This window comes from Acanthopagrus latus, chromosome 20, assembly GCF_904848185.1.
Source record: "Acanthopagrus latus isolate v.2019 chromosome 20, fAcaLat1.1, whole genome shotgun sequence".
NCBI classification, from domain to species: Eukaryota; Metazoa; Chordata; class Actinopteri; order Spariformes; family Sparidae; genus Acanthopagrus; species Acanthopagrus latus.
This window is the reverse complement of record NC_051058.1, coordinates 5,808,384-5,826,004: the sequence shown is the minus strand read 5'-3', so window position 1 is coordinate 5,826,004 and position 17,621 is coordinate 5,808,384. Positions and strand designations below refer to the sequence as shown.

The 17,621-nt window shown below is 41.6% G+C and overlaps 1 protein-coding gene across 2 annotated transcripts; it reads right to left on the bottom strand.

Moving 5' to 3' along the window:
• Positions 1-6,087: 6,087 nt before the first annotated feature.
• LOC119009308 (5'(3')-deoxyribonucleotidase, mitochondrial-like) lies at positions 6,088-17,327 on the bottom strand. 2 transcript variants are annotated; one of them, XM_037080414.1, is made up of 5 exons: positions 16,381-17,327; positions 14,690-14,790; positions 12,872-12,932; positions 12,642-12,756; positions 6,088-6,702 (listed from the first exon to the last, which is right to left on the bottom strand). In XM_037080414.1, the coding sequence occupies exons 1-5, from the start codon at positions 16,654-16,656 to the stop codon at positions 6,692-6,694; spliced, it is 564 nt and encodes a 187-aa protein (XP_036936309.1). In that variant the 5' UTR covers positions 16,657-17,327; the 3' UTR covers positions 6,088-6,691. The 2 variants fall into 2 exon arrangements, with proteins under 2 accessions (XP_036936309.1, XP_036936308.1); XM_037080413.1 differs by lacking the exon at positions 6,088-6,702 and adding an exon at positions 8,625-10,918 and having other exon boundaries at positions 16,381-17,261.
• Positions 17,328-17,621: the final 294 nt, after the last annotated feature.

The window sequence follows — 17,621 nt, the reverse complement described above, 5'->3', positions numbered from 1 at the left end:
TGCAGGTGTGTGTGCGTTTTTTTTTTCTTTTTTTTCTCCAGTGTTTGACTTCCACCCATAACACCAGCACAGCAGAAAGAAAAAGAAAAAAAAAACACGGCATCCTCTTCCTGCAGCCACACAGATGGATGGGGAGAGAGAGAGAGAGAGAGAAAGAGACTAAATGACAATATGCCAGACTAACAGATTGACAGGATGACAGGTCGCTGGCAAAAACATGCAAACCGCTGACTCAGTTATTTCATGCCACCTGGGATATCTCTGAGGCATAAACACAAGAGGAATCACGTACTCGTGCACACAGAGTCACGCACACATGCAACTGGCTGGAGAGAGGCAAGCAAAACGTTTGTCGCTTACATTATGAGTACAAAAGTCATTTTCTTTTTAATTGTCTCATTCAATAAATAAAAGGGGCTGATTGTTGTGATCAAGAATACTGTCAGTGGTAAATTTTGATAAAAATAAATGAATAATCATGAGTAGTAGTATCTTCCAACTCAGTCATTACATGCAGCTTTTTCAGTTTACCACATGATTCAGGAATTTAAACCTGCAGCATTAGATCTTCTTTGGCTAAAGAAAATCTTTGGCCACCTCATATCAGCAGATTTATTTGTCATGTTTCAGCTCATGCAAACCCTTGAGTATGCAGTATGTTGAATCACTGTGTCAAGTGTGATGACTATGTTCTCTTGTGTGCAAGCTTTTGCACAGGCATATTATGTCATTTTGTGTCTATGAAGCTCCATGAAGTCAAGCAGAGACACAGAGTCAAGAGATAATAGTTTTCAGTAGGGGCATCCATACCTGCGACCCATGTTTTTTGCGATGTCATCTGACACATGGGTAATATACAGATATAGCCACTTTAAAGAGGCAAGTCATGTCATCATTCCCTGATTTGTTGTAGTAGATGTTGTAGGAAAAATCAAAAGCACACAGCAGGTTGTAAAACCAGACTTTTAATACCGCTGCGATCCGATCTGGAACAGAATATGCAGGACATTTCCAGCGCGTCTCTTTCCTACTCCGTTGTAAAGCAATTAGACCAACGGAAGGAGAGCAATCCAAACAGACAGAGGTGGTGCGAAACGCGAGGAGGGGGGAGGTGGAGGTGGTCAAGCGCTGTGACGAAAGGAACAAAAACAACTCGGCAAACAGGAAGAGCTCCACCTGACCTGTTTTCTCTGTTTCATGTGCTTCGTCGCACTTTCCGTTCGTCCATTCCATGCTGCTGTGTTCTGTGGAGTGTACCTTCTGTAGAAAGAAAAAAATCCTTGGCATACACACACAAACACATATGTTCCATGAAACACGACCAAGCAAGCTCAGTGGAATATACAAGGCTGTAATTATGACCCTTGAACATCGGCAGCATGTGGCTGACCGTAAAGCAGAAGTCTAATCTAAAACATAAGTGCTGACTTCAAGCCCCCTTTGTCTCAGTGAGGACATCTTGTACATTATATGTCCTCTGCACAAACAATACAAACTGTGCTGTACAGACAGTTTCCTTTGTACGTTCCATATGGGCGCACTCCCATAAGGCTTCTGTGTTTGTCTTCAAGGAAACTTCTTGCTCAGTGCCGGTTTTACTGCTCTGTTGGGATTTCCAGGGGACTGTGACGCATTTGCCCAAAAAGGACATGGCCTTTTTACATTGTAGTGCAAGTTACACAAGGACGTACCCTTTATTCCAAGGCTGAAGGCAGACATTTGATTAAGGCTCCCTGCTGATAAGCAACCTAACGATTATTGTTTTCCTGATTTAACACTTTTTTCTTCACTCAGGTTGTAAGGACTCAGCTTTGACTAATCGGAAAAGATTTATAGCAAGGACAACAATAGGATAAGCTTAATTTCCTACATCAGCATGATGGGCAAACAAGGTTGGAGCCTATTGTTAATTTGGTAAAATTGGTCATATTATCAAGCTGATATCTGCCTTTGTTAAACACATGCATCAGTGGTGTCAGCCTCCACTGATTTTCCAGAATTGATCATGCATTAAAAACAATGTTTGAAGCTGCATCAATTCATTTCTTTACATAAACAATTGGTCAAATGACAGTGTGACAGAAGATGTAGTACGGAAACTACTGCCCGAGAAGTAGGATGGAACTGGTAGTTGGGATAAAACAAGCGTGGGACCCATGTTTGTTTCTAGTATGAAACAAAAAGGCATCTGGAAGTTATTTTAACTTACGTAGCGCACATAAACTATATCACATATGCAACTTATTGTTTACGATACGTTATCTTGACCTAAACCTTGATCTTTTTCTAATCTTTAGTTTTGCAAGCTTAACCTAACCAAGTAGTTTTGTTGCCTGAACCTTTCCAAGTAGGTTTGTTGCTTAACCCTAACCAAATAGTTTGGCTAGCTAAACCTAAGCAAGTACTCTTGTTGCCTGCACATAGCCGAGTAGTTTTGTAAGCTAAAAACTAACCAACCGGCATTGTTGCCTAAACCTAACCAAGTAGTTTTGTTTGCTAAACATAACCAAGTAGTTGTGTTGCCTACACCTAACCAAGTAATCTTGTTGCTTGAACATAACCAAGTAGTTTGGCTAGTTAAACTTAAACACGTAATTGAATTTGCTAAACCTAACCAAGGACTTTTGTTAGCTCGACCTTACCAAGTGGTTTTAATAATGAAAACCTAACTAAGTGCAAAAGTTTAACCAAACCAAACCAAGACCATTTCACAACATTAACCATAGTACAACAAAGGTACAGTCCAGGGCACCTGTCGCTTGCACTCTCCAACTGTCATATGTTGTAGCTATCATGTTCTTTATATGTTGTGTGAGGAGTTGTTGGCAATGGACTTATACAGTGATTTAAGTATGAGAATGTGTTTCAGATTTGCTAACATGTTTGCTATGTCAACAGTCCAAATTACATTAAGGCTTTCTGCTGCCCCCGATTTGTCAAAAACTGTAGTCCATGTATTATATTTAGTTTTCATAAAATGTCTTTCCTCAGTATTCCTATGCTAGGAAGGATTTCATAGGTCTGGTTTGTGCACAGACAAACAGCATTGCTGCACAATGCTGTTTAATGAGATATAGATGCATCTCAATTCAGCTATGAATAACCTGGAATCCTTTTAATCTGAGAGTGTTGGATAACTGCACACAGCAACTGTCATTGGTGACTTTGGCTAAAATAATACAGTTAATTTATAAAAAAGACTGAAGTCAGTCAAGTCTTGGCAAAAGCAACAGCAACCGGGGCTATAGCGCCAGACAGCATTTATGTAACTCTAATCAAAATAACGACCAAAGGGATGGACAGATGGATGTCTCCTTTTTCTTTTTTTTCCCTTCTGTCTGATGCAGAGAAACCAAGCACCACCTATACGAGTCCGACAGCACGACACACTGTTTTGCCTGCAGGTAAAAACGACACGTACAGAAGAAATGTGGCTGTCTGTGGGTCTGACTGTCGAGCCACAGAGCGAGAGACCAAACACCGACCACTGATTGATACTCAGCTGGTGTTATGTATGGAAGTGAGTCACCGTGTGGGTGTCTGGGTGATGACCGACAACTTTTCAATTTACATACAAACACAACGGGACACGTGGCCACACACACACACACACACACACACACACACACACAAACACACACGCATACTCTGTAGTGTTTCATTTTCACTTGATGGCCACGATTTTGTTTTACGGATGAAAAATGAGGGGAATGTGGTTACATGAGCATGTTATTTTGGTTCCATTCAAATCTGCCGTGCCCCGAGGAAAACACTCAGTACATAAAAAGACCTCGAGAAAATCTCAATCTGACCAATTTCCCTATTGTCCTCCCAGTTCCAGTTTCAATTTCTTGCCTTTGAAGGCCTGACATCTTGTTATCGGCCGTGAAGTTACATGAGGATTGGTATATTTTTGGTGCGGTGACGGCAGGCGAGGGAGACTGGTTTCGCAATCACACAGATTTGTCATCCTATTAACATTTCAGATTACAAACGCTGTTACTCACACTGTGCTAAAAAACAATCATGCCCAAATCGGGCTTCGCTTTTCCTTTTTTTTTCTTGGTCCTGTGCCATTATACCGCACCTGTTTGAACTTAAATAGGCCAGCAACACTTTCTCCCAGCCTCTCAGCTCAGTTCTGCCTCCTTACACCCGCACCTCAACCATAAACACCTCCACCATGCTCACTCACTGTGCCTACACTTTGAGTGCACATCATCAGGTTTCCCACCTCAGTATCAATATTTGCAGAGGACAAGTGGCGCCAATCTGACTCGGTTCGCAGCTAAGAAAATGCAGACCGATGCAAAGTTCAGGCATCAGAACACTATTCACTTTCAAAATCAAGTTCACGTGTTCTCCAGTCTGTCTTTAAGCTATATTGCCTGTGTGTATACTGGAACAGCTCCTCCCTTCCATAGCATTCATCCTGTTCAGTACATAAGACAGCACAGAATTCAATTGTATTTACTTGCTTGATCAAACTGAATGGCACGTGCAAACGGTAATATTTGGACAATTCAGAAATACTGAATGCTTTTCTTTTATATTCATTTTATTTATTTTTTTACATTTAAGTCAGTTGCCAAAAATTTCAAAATGTTCGCTTTTTTGAATATACTCACATGGAATCTCAAGTTGTCAAAAGTATCAGTATGTTGAGGATGTGACTTGATGCACTCGACTCGGTGCCTCTAACAGAGAGCAACAGTAGCTAATGTTTAAACCGCCAACAATAGCGGCACAACGAAGAAGTTTCACAGAGCCCCTTTAATGTAACGCGCTGTAACGACATTTTAGGTCCCTGAGAGCTGACATTTTGGAAAACTCCATCCTTGGTGGAGACACTCAGACACTCTGCTTCAAGGTTTCTGTCAGGACGAACAGGAGACACCCATACCCATGTCCGCTTCCTGATCAGGAGGTGCGTGACTTGCGAATATGACAACGACATGTTGGAATGGATTTTACATCGCTTATATTTATAAAAGACAAAAGCCTACCAAAGGAGAGACAACAACAGCTTATAAAAACTGCATTATCCAGATGGATTCTGTGAAGTGAAGTCATGTTTCCCCGACTTGTTCTTCATGTTTTCTGGACCCAAGCCACCAGCCCCAGGGTAAACAATCTAATATGATTCCTGTTTGGCTGGCACATGAATGCCCAGTCTATGTGAGAGGGAACTGCCTTAGTGTGGATGGCGATTATTTATAAAACAGTGCTAAAGCGCTCGTCTGGATGGAAAGCATTATTGTTCAAAAATGCTGTTTCCAAAAATACGTGTACGTGCGGACCCGGCCCAAATTTGCTAAAAGCCTGTGAATACAACACAGAGAACAGACTACAGGCGGCTAAATTCAACATGAGTGCTCATTGGCTAACGTTGTCGTCATACAGCAAAATGTTTCTGGTTTGAGCGGAGCGTGCGTGTGCCTTCGCAGTCAGACCGACTGGAAACTTTTTCAGGCTTGTGGGTCGGGAGTGATCAGAAGTGCGATCATGTGCTCGGTGTCCGAGCCAAACAGATACGCAGCGAAAACTCAGCCAAAGATGTTATTCTGCCAAACAGATTCTTCATTTCCCAACTGTTTCCATCTGATAATGCTCGCGGAAACATTCGTTTTGGCAGGTGCAAAATGCGGATAAATTACAGCCATTAAAATGTCCTGAGCGTGATCAGAAAAAAAAAAAACAACAACTACAAAACCAATGCTGTGGATCCAGCTGCATCCATCCATTTTTCTGGATGTATATTTACCTCAACATGCAGAACAGTTTTTGCATGAAAAACTAAACAAAATAGGTAACACACCATGTGGCTCACAGTGGGAATAAACAAAATGGACTGCCTTTTTAAAAAATCTTTGTCCCATCCCACTATTCAGAGACAATTCAGGGCGTCACTCTGTCCTTTGCCAATGCAACATTTTATGAATGACACGCTGGCGAGGTCTTTGTTCCATTCAACAAGCCCGACTCTAAAATTGCACCCGCGAGACGGAGCTGGATTGAGCAGCGCAGCAGACCTCAGGTGCACGTTGGGGTGAAGATCTCAGTGTTGCGTTTGCGGACAAAGAAATGAATAGAAGGTCTGAAAGGAACCGTAGGCCAAACGCTGTGTGAGGCTGATGAGAGATTATCTAACCCCTCTCTCTCTCTCTCTCTCTCGCTAGACATGTGGACGTGTTGACAGAACCATTATGGAGAACGATTGTTGACAAGTAGCAGCCGCACACCATCTGCTGCACGCCGCGGTATAGGGCGACTCAGGGGGGGTGATGTTGTGGTTCATGTGAGGACAAGTCAAAATGGTCAGAAAGACAAAACAGTCTGCCACGATTCAACTTTTAGAAGTCTTTATTAAAGCGATCTTTTCGGAATCGTGGTTTCACAAGTCTCCCCGTGAAAAAAACGATCATCCACAAACATGAGACATTCATTGACAAAAATGGCTGACAGACAAGTGACACATGTGGCGTTCGTGCGACGGCTTCACTGGCTTCCTGCCCGTCATGTAACTCCATTTTAACAACAGCGCGCCTGAGGGGTTGGCCGGTCATGTGGAACGGAGAGCACTTCCGAGGAGTTCCACCGCGGAGGCCTCCAGCATTTATGCCAGGCAGCTGACCAGGTAGTGAGCGTTGGTCGGAAGCCCGGCGAGGAAGCGACGCTGCGACTTTGAAAGTCACAAAGCGGCTGCAAATTGAGGGCCGTGTAGCAAAGATGGAAAATAACATGAGAAAGATGCAGTCATGCATGTAAAGCAGTGTGTCTAAATATTGACTGAAAGATATTTCTTGGCCCATTTTTTTTTTCTCTCTTTCCTTCGTATTCACACTTTCCTCCGAGCTTCCTCTGTGATCTCCTGTTGCCTCCTACAGTTCGGTGTGAATTGAATACTGCCCACGTGTGCGAATGAGAATATGTGTTTCCGATATAGTATCGCGGCAGTTCGTCAAATTGCCACCAAATATAGTCTGCAGGACTGGTGTATATTGAGCCCTCAGCACAGCTAACTCTCCTGTTTGCGCCATGCTTTTTTTTTTTTTTTTTTTACTTAATGAAACACTATGAACCGCAATGGTGTCGCAGATAGGAAGGCAGGGTGGATGGTGGGCGTCTGCAGTAAGGCTTTTAGGCAACAGTTATTTCAGTTCCTGTAATAGGACCAAGACAAACTTATGTATGGTCAGTAGGAGGATCAAAGGGGAACGCCATCGCCCTTGTTGGCAAAATGACCAAAATACGTCCACTTTGTTACCCCTCCATCCCTCACATCCCCGCTCAGATCACTAATAGACGGGCCGCTGTCAGGATCTGGACCCAGATGCCATCCTATCCAGACCCCCAATTTCTATAACAGTTTCTGCTTTAACTGGTGCAGCAGTCTAGCCATTTAGTGACCCAGAAAACTCACAGACCAGTTGCATGCGATGTAAATCGCTCCCGTAACGCCACTCAGCTGATCATATTGAAAACAAATTTCATGAATGTACACTATATCTTCAATGTATGTGTTGCCCGTGTGCGGTTCAGTTTTACACAATGTGTTGCATGGCGCCGAATCATTATGCAGGTTAGAAACTCAGTTCTTCTGGACTTTTGTTTAAGGAGGTTTCCTCCAACTGGACCTCTGTGAGTGTAACTTTGTTATTTTCTCTCTCTGAAACCTGCTGTTCAATCAAGTTTCATCTTTGAACAGTAATGTTCTCTCATGGTGCTATTTTAAATCACCTAAAGTCTATAGGACTCACTCCTGCTATGATTAGGGGAACGATCATGACTGGTCAGTTCATATACATCTTTGTGAAAATACTGACAAAATGTCATCTTTAAGATTTGTGTACGCTGATGTGAACTGTGACGTGAACATTTTAAACTCTTGCTGGGTGCCACGATAGAAGCAGGCAATGTCATCCCATGCCTGCTTATCCTGATGATTAAATATAATCAGTATTTGACAAACTGCGATCCTGTGTCGGTGTTTTCTCAGTGTGTTGGCCCCATGACGGAGTGACAACTTGTCTTTGGATATTTTTGGTACCCCCGAGTGAATTTAAATCCTCCATCAATCACATTCTCCATTTGTTCCCATTTTAACTGATGTGTTTTTATGTCCTGTCTCTTTTATGAACAGTTTTCATGTCTTCTTGTAAATGGACAACCAAAAAGGGAAATATAATAGATAAATGCAACCTCACATTTCCATTCTGTTATGAGAGAAGGCCGTCAGAACGTACGACAGAAATCAATAGTAAAACAAAATGATTAATGGCTGTAAGGAGGCAGATTTTGACATTCGATATTAGCGGTTTCTCATGCGTAGCAAAGTCTGTTCTGGAATGATACAATGGAGTGTTGGCAAGCTGCAGTCTAGACAAATGTTTATGTGTGGCTGTTCCCTCATGTGTTCTTAACCGATATGATCAGTAGAGAGAGGAAATTACAACTAAGAACACGCTAAAGCGAGTTCATAGTGTTTAGTTAAACAGTTTGCCAGAATGTCAGACCGTGAGCAGATGACAAGTTGTCCAAACTTCTGTCAAAAGTTATTTCTGAGCTCATGTGGCTTTTGGCCGTGTGTGTGTGTGTGTGTGTGTGCCATAACAACAAACAAAGAAAATGAAAATGCACCTTTAATTGCACCAGAGAGACAGAACCATTAAAATTTTCCACAGCCCTCCCATAATTCTTTTCGTTGTGAGGGGAAATAAAAGACAGCATCTAAAAAAACACAAACCGACAGATAGAAGCGTGTTTGAATAACATGCACGTCACTCAGCGCCTGGCGTGACTGTTGTAACAACACACGGTCAGCAGCAGCCACCTTCTTTACCACAACACATTAGCAGCAACAGGCTAATTTGCCACTGGCCTCACGGGAATGTTCACAATGGATTCGAACTTACTCATGGCAAACTGGAAATCCTGACAGATAGCGGTTTCTGTCAGGATTATGTTCGCTTGCTTAAATAAATCCTCACAGCGAAAAAAGCGTTGCGTGAAACAGACAAATGCAGCTTTGTGGCCCGTATGACACAACGACACCGGATGTGGATATGCCTTCTCTTCATTGTGTTGTGGGGGAATTATTTCTAATCTGATGCAACGTGCTTCTGTAAACACACTAAGAAGGGAAATTAAAAGTAAACAACAGTTACATGTGTATGTTTCAGGGCTTGTTTTGCCAGATCTACTCCAAAATGGTATAGATCATGACCACTATTCAAACAAATGTTCGAGTTTTTTGTATCGAAACAGATGCCAGCGCTGTGAACTGGTTTTGACATATTGAGGCAATGTGACTTTTCTCATTTTAGTGTGTTTACAGGCGGCAGCGTGCGCAAGATTTAACCGGGAACTGATACAATGTGCCGTCCGACTGGCTGTGTGAAAGTAGAGCATGTAAAAACAGGAAGCGCCTAACAGCATAAATCATCTCTTTTGAAGCTTAATTTATCAAACTATCTAAATATCTTTTCTTTCTTTAATACTTTAAACATATTCAGCACACATTTCCCCGTGAATGTTAGTCTAATATATTCAGCAGTAGTAATGGCTTTGGCAACATGCATATGTATGTGTGCAATTCTGAGAATTCTGTTTTTCTCCTCTGTGTTATAGCTAAGATGCATAGATCATTTTTAAACAGAGGAAATAAGAAAAAAAAAAAGCACCAACGTAACCATACCGGCTCTTTGAAAATCTTATAGAGATATCCCTGTGCATTTATGATTAAAGGGCAACTCCAACAACTTTACAATATTTAAGTGTGTTTACAGACCTTGAGGAGTACTACTGAAGCTGTATGGCTATGTTGCATTGTGGGTAATTCAGGTGACCAGTGGACTGCTTTTCATAACCTGCCGGCTACATTACCCACAGTGCAACTAAGTCACTGAATGACATACTGGAAGCAATTCATCGGATAACATGCAGCTTCCTCTGGAGCCACAAAAGGCTTTTTACTGCTGTTTTTACATATGCTGTAATACTCCCCAAGTTCTGTAAACACACTGTACTGTGTACAATTAATAGAGTTACCCTTTGAATTAATACTCGGTGACCCGAGACACACTGCAGCAGTATCTAAAGTAAACCAATAACGTGACATAACAGTTCAAGTGATTGTCCATCCAAGTCACTCTCCTGTCTTTATGTATTGCACATAGTTGCCAGTGCCTATGACTCGTGGAGGCTATTTTTTTTTTTTTGTCGTAAGTGTGAGCGTTTAGTGGAGTGCCCTGTAGTTGTGAGTGAATTACAGTGACTCACTAATGCAACGCAACAATGTCAACTACTGATAAGACCTTTGTGAATAAAAACCACAGATGAAGTGGCTCCAAAGAAAAAAGAAAATGTCGTCAATAAGAACAACAAAAACATGTGGCATGCAGACACAGAGCAGCGAACGAAAAGTTCAATCTGCTCTTTGTTTTGTCCTCGTGGTCAGCTGTTCTGTTGTCACAGTTTTACAGTGGAAATGGTGGAGGTGCGGGTTGTTGACATCTTCACCTTCAGTGTCAGAGCGCCCTCTTGCGGTCAAACAAGTGAATGTTCCCTCCCAACAGAGTGCAACAAGTGTCTGCTTTGTGTATCCGCCCTGTACGCTATTGTGAATTTGGCTGATCACTAGCCTCTCTCTTCTTCTTTTTTTTTTTTTACCTTCCTGCTTTTAAAATAATAAATTCTGACATCCTGAGACAAACGTTTCCTCCGAGCCTACACACACAGGTGCGGTGATGATGCTGGACTCATAGACAGGAGTGTCCTCACTGCCTCTTGCTGTCCAGGATGGCCCTCCAGTCGTCTGACCAAGACAGGAGTCGTCTCTGGGACGGGCTGGTGGGTTGGTGCTTGTTGTGGCAGGCGGTGAACAGGATGTGCTCCCACGTTGGCTTGGGCTCCACTCCTGATCAGGAGGTATGGAGGCAAAAAACATTGCGTAAGCGACAACCACACGTGTCGCTGCTTTACACAACCCAGACTAACAGCTCACACACCGCTAACAGCTGTCTTAAAAGCGGCTAATGAGGCACTGAAGTCGATGTATGCAAATAATTACACCCACATGACGTTATAAACAGGCTTATGCAATGCTTCTCTTTTCACATTTTGTCCCTCCCTCCCTTCCTTCCTTCCTTTACCTTTTAATCTTTGGAACGCACTCTTCTAGGATTCATTTTAATACTATTTTTTGCAACATATTTACATTTTGATTTATGCCACTACGTTTTTGCCGTCAACAATCACTATATACAGCACTTAAGTCAGCAAAAAAAAACCCACAACGGGTTTTAAGACCAGACGACTTACAATGGTGTATTTACATTCCCATAACCCCAACCACGTAACAGCAATTGATCAATCATAGCTCAGCAACTGTCATACTTGCAAACACTTGCGCAGGAGTCTTCCTATTTTTATCCCCATCTCCCACTGTGCTTTCCAATTGGTAATTTCTGCAGCTATTCTTGTGATTTCCAAAATATACACATCAAATGGGTGTTTCTCGGTTTCTGTGTGGGATGTTTGTCATGGTACCTAGAAAAACCCAGCTCAATCAGAAGGGAGCATGTTCAAACAACCCTGCCTGATGTGCTAATTCCTCAGTGCACTCTCTCAAGGCCACTGCTTCACTCAGTTTGCTGCTGAAAATGGATGAAACAGGTCCAAAGAAGAAGTACACTTTTCACTGATCATTTCTTTGTATATTTTATGTTTTATTTCTGTTGTTTTACTGTGAGCTATGAATTTAAGACTAGTTAAACCTATTTTTACTTCCACTTCTTTGTATTTATTTGATTCTTCTGTGGATTGGTATTATATTGAGGTGTGGGCATCAATGGTCGCATCAACATCTCCATCTTTTTCACAGCCTAATGGTGGCAGGTAACATTTACATTTAATTACATTCAGAATGTTTTTGTTGGGCTGAATGGCTATAAAACCATTCAGTTATTCTTTCATAGAGAGGACTGATCTGTTTACTTGACATTAAAGGTGAGTAAATTACAACAATTATTACAATGTTTGCTTTGAATGTCTATGACTATGTATCACTATAGCTTAGCAAATGACCAATCGAACCTGGTGTGGTTACTATAGTTAGGAAGAGTTACACAGCTAAAGCTAAATACAGCTAAATACTCTGCAGGAGAGTTTCTGTCCAGACCAATGTGAAGCCTTCAACAGTCAACTGCAGTTTAATTTGACAGCACAAGTTTACAGTGAATAAATGTACTAAAGTACTTTGTTTGGAAGTACTTTGAATGCTAATAGGTTTAACTAACAACTGCAGACAATTATGAAAAAAACGTGAGTCTTGGCTGCTAGCAGCTGTATTCATTTTAAGCTTACAAAAGCAGCCTTTACCTGGAAATGAGAAACCTACTTTTGTCTGCCTCTGTGTGAAATCAGGGAGCCATTGTTTAATAAATGACTAAGAAGGAATAAATCTGACACAGGGTTGGGGACTACACGTGTTCGGTGCATGAATACAATGAAAAATATTTATAAATATATCTCACACTGCATAATGTACCTTTGTCACGTGGGTAAATCATTGAGATGTTGAGATGAGCAAGCTGAACTCTGCATGTGAACACACACACACACACGTTTTCAGTCCTCACCTAAAATGTCAGGCTTGTCATCTATGAGGATATCTCCGGTGATTAACGTCTTGTCTCTGGTCAGGATGACCTGCTCCAGGAAATCATGGCCCAAATGTTTCTCTACCCAGGCATACTGAACACGCACACATACACACATGCACAGTTAATGAGATCTAATTAGAGAAAGGAAACATGGTAATAATTTACAAAGGAAACAGAATAGATGTTGTTGATTGGGGGGGCCTTACCTTCTCATATGGGCAGTGTTTGTACTGTTTTATTGGGCTGGTGCAAATAAAGACATCTGTGCTGCGGAGAGAGACGGAGACAACAGGGCCAGAGTGGAAAAAATTAAAAACATACAAACATTTCTATATTCCAGCTGCTCAGACTTGACAAACACATTGACTCTTTATAACCGGAATGAATGACTATTTTGGAGACAGGCAGAGGGCCTTCAATGGTAGGAGAATTGAAAAACACGAGATAGCACCATATGGCAGATTCCCCATATAAGAAAACATCCCATTCATTGATTTATTCATTCATTCAGGCGCTGGTGGTTAAAGAAACCCATTCATTTCTACCAGGAGAGGGAATGTAAACACGCGGTTTTCTAACTATGGCGGCTATTTTTAGATGTTATTCCATTGTGCTGGCTTTTACTGAGAATATCTGGCGAAAATAGCAATCACAGCTAGCTCCATGTTAACCGATGCCAGAAACAGTAGAGTGCATTACAAGCACATGGCCACTGGAGACTAGTAGGTGCTATGGAGCAATGCTTTTTTATGAATGGACCCTCGTTTTGTTTGCACTCAATACATTTGTTTAGCCACCACGTAACACTGGCTGTAAATGTAACTTTTCTTTGTTTACAATAAAACTTCATAAGGCACCTTTAAATGTGACCACAGTGTTTCTCAAATATCATAGTTCCTGAAGTGAAGGTGACTCAGAAACAGCAAAACAAGAGGACACAGAACCTCTGACACAGCAATAGAATGACTGGTATTCGTTATCAACCCGAGACGGTGTCTCATCGTGTCTTTATAAAACATATATAACATGTTAGACAGACTGTTTTTGTTGCACAAGTCAAGTAAGATTTTCATCAGTGAGTGTGATTGGCCCACAGCACTGACCTGCCTATATCCCATATTTAAAGGTCCCACTTTATGCTCATTTTCAGGTTCCTGATTTTTATGTGGGTGTCTACTAGAAAACGTTTACAGGCCTTAATGTAAAAAAAAAAAAAAAATCTCTTAAAGGACCCCTCCTGAAAAGCCCATTCTCCTCTTATTGGTCAGCTCTCACAGGCCTGAGCAGGGGACGGAACCATTGTGACATTGCAACATTACGGAGGTCCTGACGGCTTGTTTGATGGCTCAGTTCCTGAATACAGGCTATGAGCATTTCTCTGTGAATTGAGTGTTTTAATACTTCACAGTATTGATAAAGCGCTGACGTGCTCTGTAATCAAAAAGACAGGAAATCTCACTTCTGCAAACTGAGACCTTTCAGTTGCTTACAGCAAACATGGCGCCATGTTTTGTGACTTCTTTTTCTCTGACAAATTATAATCCTAATAACTTGACACAATCCCCATCCATTAGCATACACCTCCGTTTGCTGTCACATGCCGAAACTGCATGTCAAACCCATTACCAAAGTATCAATCAAAAAGCCTAACAAACACCTGCAAAACTCAGTAAACATCCATAAATACATAGGAAGAGTGTGAGCTGCTCTTTTTAAACTGTTTCTCTTCTTCTCATGTTTCTGTGAAAAAAACATCCCACACCTTGTTAAAATCAAGGGCTCTCAAAAGATCGCTAGATGAAAACTGCTACCTGTTCATCTTTTCCACCCAGTACTTCAGTGATTTGTGCAGTTTTTTCTTTCTTCAGTTTTTCTTTCCCTATAAGCTCTAATTTATCCCGCTTTGTTTTCGATACACATTTCAAGACGATGTTGCTAAGAAACCTGTCTATAGCACATTTCACTTTGCCAGCAGACAAAACAGTTTGTATATTAGATGAGTGAAATGCATCATCAAGACTTACTTATCCATCTTGGCCATCTCCTTGACCGCCTCCACTCCTCCAGGCAGTGGTTCCAGTTCTATGAAGAAGTCCTTGGACTCCCAGATACTGATGGCTTTTTCCTGGATTAAAAAAAACAACAGCATGCATATGATTTGGACATGCCCAAAGTTAGGTCCTTGGTGGGAGGCTGTCGAAAACACACCTAAGAAAATCTTAAACATGGAATTTAGCTTATCTCCCTCTATAGTACTCTGGTGATCACTCTAAAATCCAGTTCAACTCTATACGTTTAGCCCATTTCTGTGGGCTTGCCATGAGAACTGCCAAAAAAATAATGCTGAGGATCTTCCAAGTCACTTGCAATGGGTGAACGAACGTAACCACTGTATGGCTTTAGAGAAGATCAGTTTTAATGTAAGAGGTAAACTACAGATTTCATAAAACATAGCAAGCTCAGATTGAGGTCCTGGAAATATAATCGGGTAAATCTGTACTGCTCCCATTTAACCATATCCTTTATTTTTCTTATTTGGTTACTTCCTTTTTTGCATTTTCTTGGTGACTCTGCAATCCTTTGGAAAAACACAGGGTGCTCCTATGTGTGTGTGTATATATATGCTACAGTCTTCTGATGTGCGGTTATTACACACCACAGTATATTTGTCAAACTGGATGGAATATATGATTTTTAGACTGTGTTATAATGCAGGCTGGAGCTTATCCTTTGCCTGTACCAAATATAGCACACATCGCTGATGTATAGGAAAGTAATCTGTTACACAGCATATATTTCATAGCAGAATGTGGAAGATGGTTTTTTTTGGGTGTAAAACTTGAAAAGTTCAATAAAAAACAATGTTAAAAAAAACCAAACAACAATAAACACACACACAGCTCAGTATCGGTGTACACTGATAAGGTGTAAATGTGTGCGTTCCCATGAGCGTACTTGTGTTCTGAGAAGGAATGTCCAAAGGGCACCGGTCTCAAGTTCAGCAACAAACTTGCAGGTCTTCGAAGGAACAAAAGGTTTTCCACAAAATATAAAAAAGAAATAAAAATAAACGCTTGACTATGAAAATAACATCATTTAGTCTTAAAATAGTGTCAATAGAAGAGCCTTAATGGCTGCTTATAGGCCTGTGATTGAGTAAAGCATGATGACAAATCGAAACCAGGAAACCAAATGAGCCCAGTCAGTTAAGAGCAAACTTTAAACGACACTGTTGGTGAACTAATTCTGTCCTTAAAGATGCTGGCTACTTTCACGCTTTTCCATCCCCTTATATATGAATATAATGAAACAATAAACATGCAAACAAACAAAAAAAAAAAAATTCACAGTGGTTTAACTGGTCAACACTGTGCAAATGCATACATGAGACATATACAGTAACCACTGACGCCCTCACAAATATGTTGGAACTTAAATGCAAACGGGATTATTTAATTTTCATTTTTAATAATTACATAAAATAACTCATGGAAAACTGTTGTGGATTTACATTTTCATTTTCAAGTTCACATTATTATTTTTCATAAAGTCCCCTCTGGTCCTCCATAGTAGTAGAAGCGTAATTTGTACAAATCTAAATATTTTACTGGGGGCCCCTGGAGGCCCACTTAAGGGCCTCACGGTCTGTGTAGGACAGCAAACAGGAATTTCGGGAACTATTTTAGAATCCGTGTAACCTGTACTTGTCACTTACACACAGGTCACTCCTCAGCCGCCCGTACTGCGTCGACACCCAGAACCCCCTCCTGTCATCCAGGGTGATGTAGGGCTCGCTGGGGTACCTGGCCCGGTACTTCTTCAGGAACCCGCCCTCGAAGTCTGCCAGGACCCCGTCCATGTCGACCAGAACCCGCAGTCTCTTACCAGAGGCAGAGGTGGACGACATGTTTACGCAAATCCTCTTAACCGGATCACGAAGCAAAGTTGTTCCCCTTCCGAGTAGGCGTGTTGTGCCGGACAGTAACAACATTGTTGACTGTCACCAAAAACGGTCACTGCGTCGAGTGGAGACTCTGGATAAAAAGTCCGCATGGGAGTCAAAAAGTTTCCCAAACACTGCTGCAGTGAGAGAGTGTCGTTCTCAGCACACGTTTTTGTGTTGGTGCTGTTATTTGTCTTAAGGCAGTAAGTTGTTGTATGACAGTTAGCTTAACTTTGTCACTGTGGGCGTCTCTCGGCTGGCCAGCTGCAGTTGAGCTAACGATCGGTAGCTTACTTTAGCTGACAGGCTAGCCGCACAAGCAGCGGGCAGGTCAAATGTGACGAGCCTTTTGACCACAGTGTGCTGGGAGCTGTTTGCATCGTTTGTCAGTGTGTATTCCCCACAGGCTGCCTCAAACCCACAACATATGTAACAGCTGCTGCAGGGGCAGCCCGGGCTACGGGGAGTAGTACTGGCACTGCAACATCAAGGACAGTGGGAACAGACTGTACTACAACAAGGCTGTTCGCAGCAAAGATGTTTTAGGTGGACGGGACGGCTCACTCCGGCGCTGTTGTCGGTGTGAGAGCCAAGCAAAGCAGTTTTACAGTAGTGCGAGTAAAAACACACACAATTCACCAACATCATTAATATTTTGTGGTCTAAATATGACAAGAAATAGTCCACGCTGAGTGAACGAGGTAAAGTTTTTCTCATGTGCAATGGTTGCTAATAATCTCTACCAGTTAATTAAACTGACAAGGCGCTCAATTCACAATCAATTAACAGTTTGTTGGGCTCGCTGTCCCTCTCTTTTTGCTAAATGTTTTTAAACGTTTGCTTTTACCATCATGCAGTACATTACAGTACATTGCTTTTGAAAGTTAGGCATTTGGTGGTACAGCAATAATACATAAAATATCAGTTATGTTATAGGTAACAACAAAATTACCATCATTTAAATTATGTGTATGAAGCCAATTGATCAACACACTATAGTTTTCCATACGGAT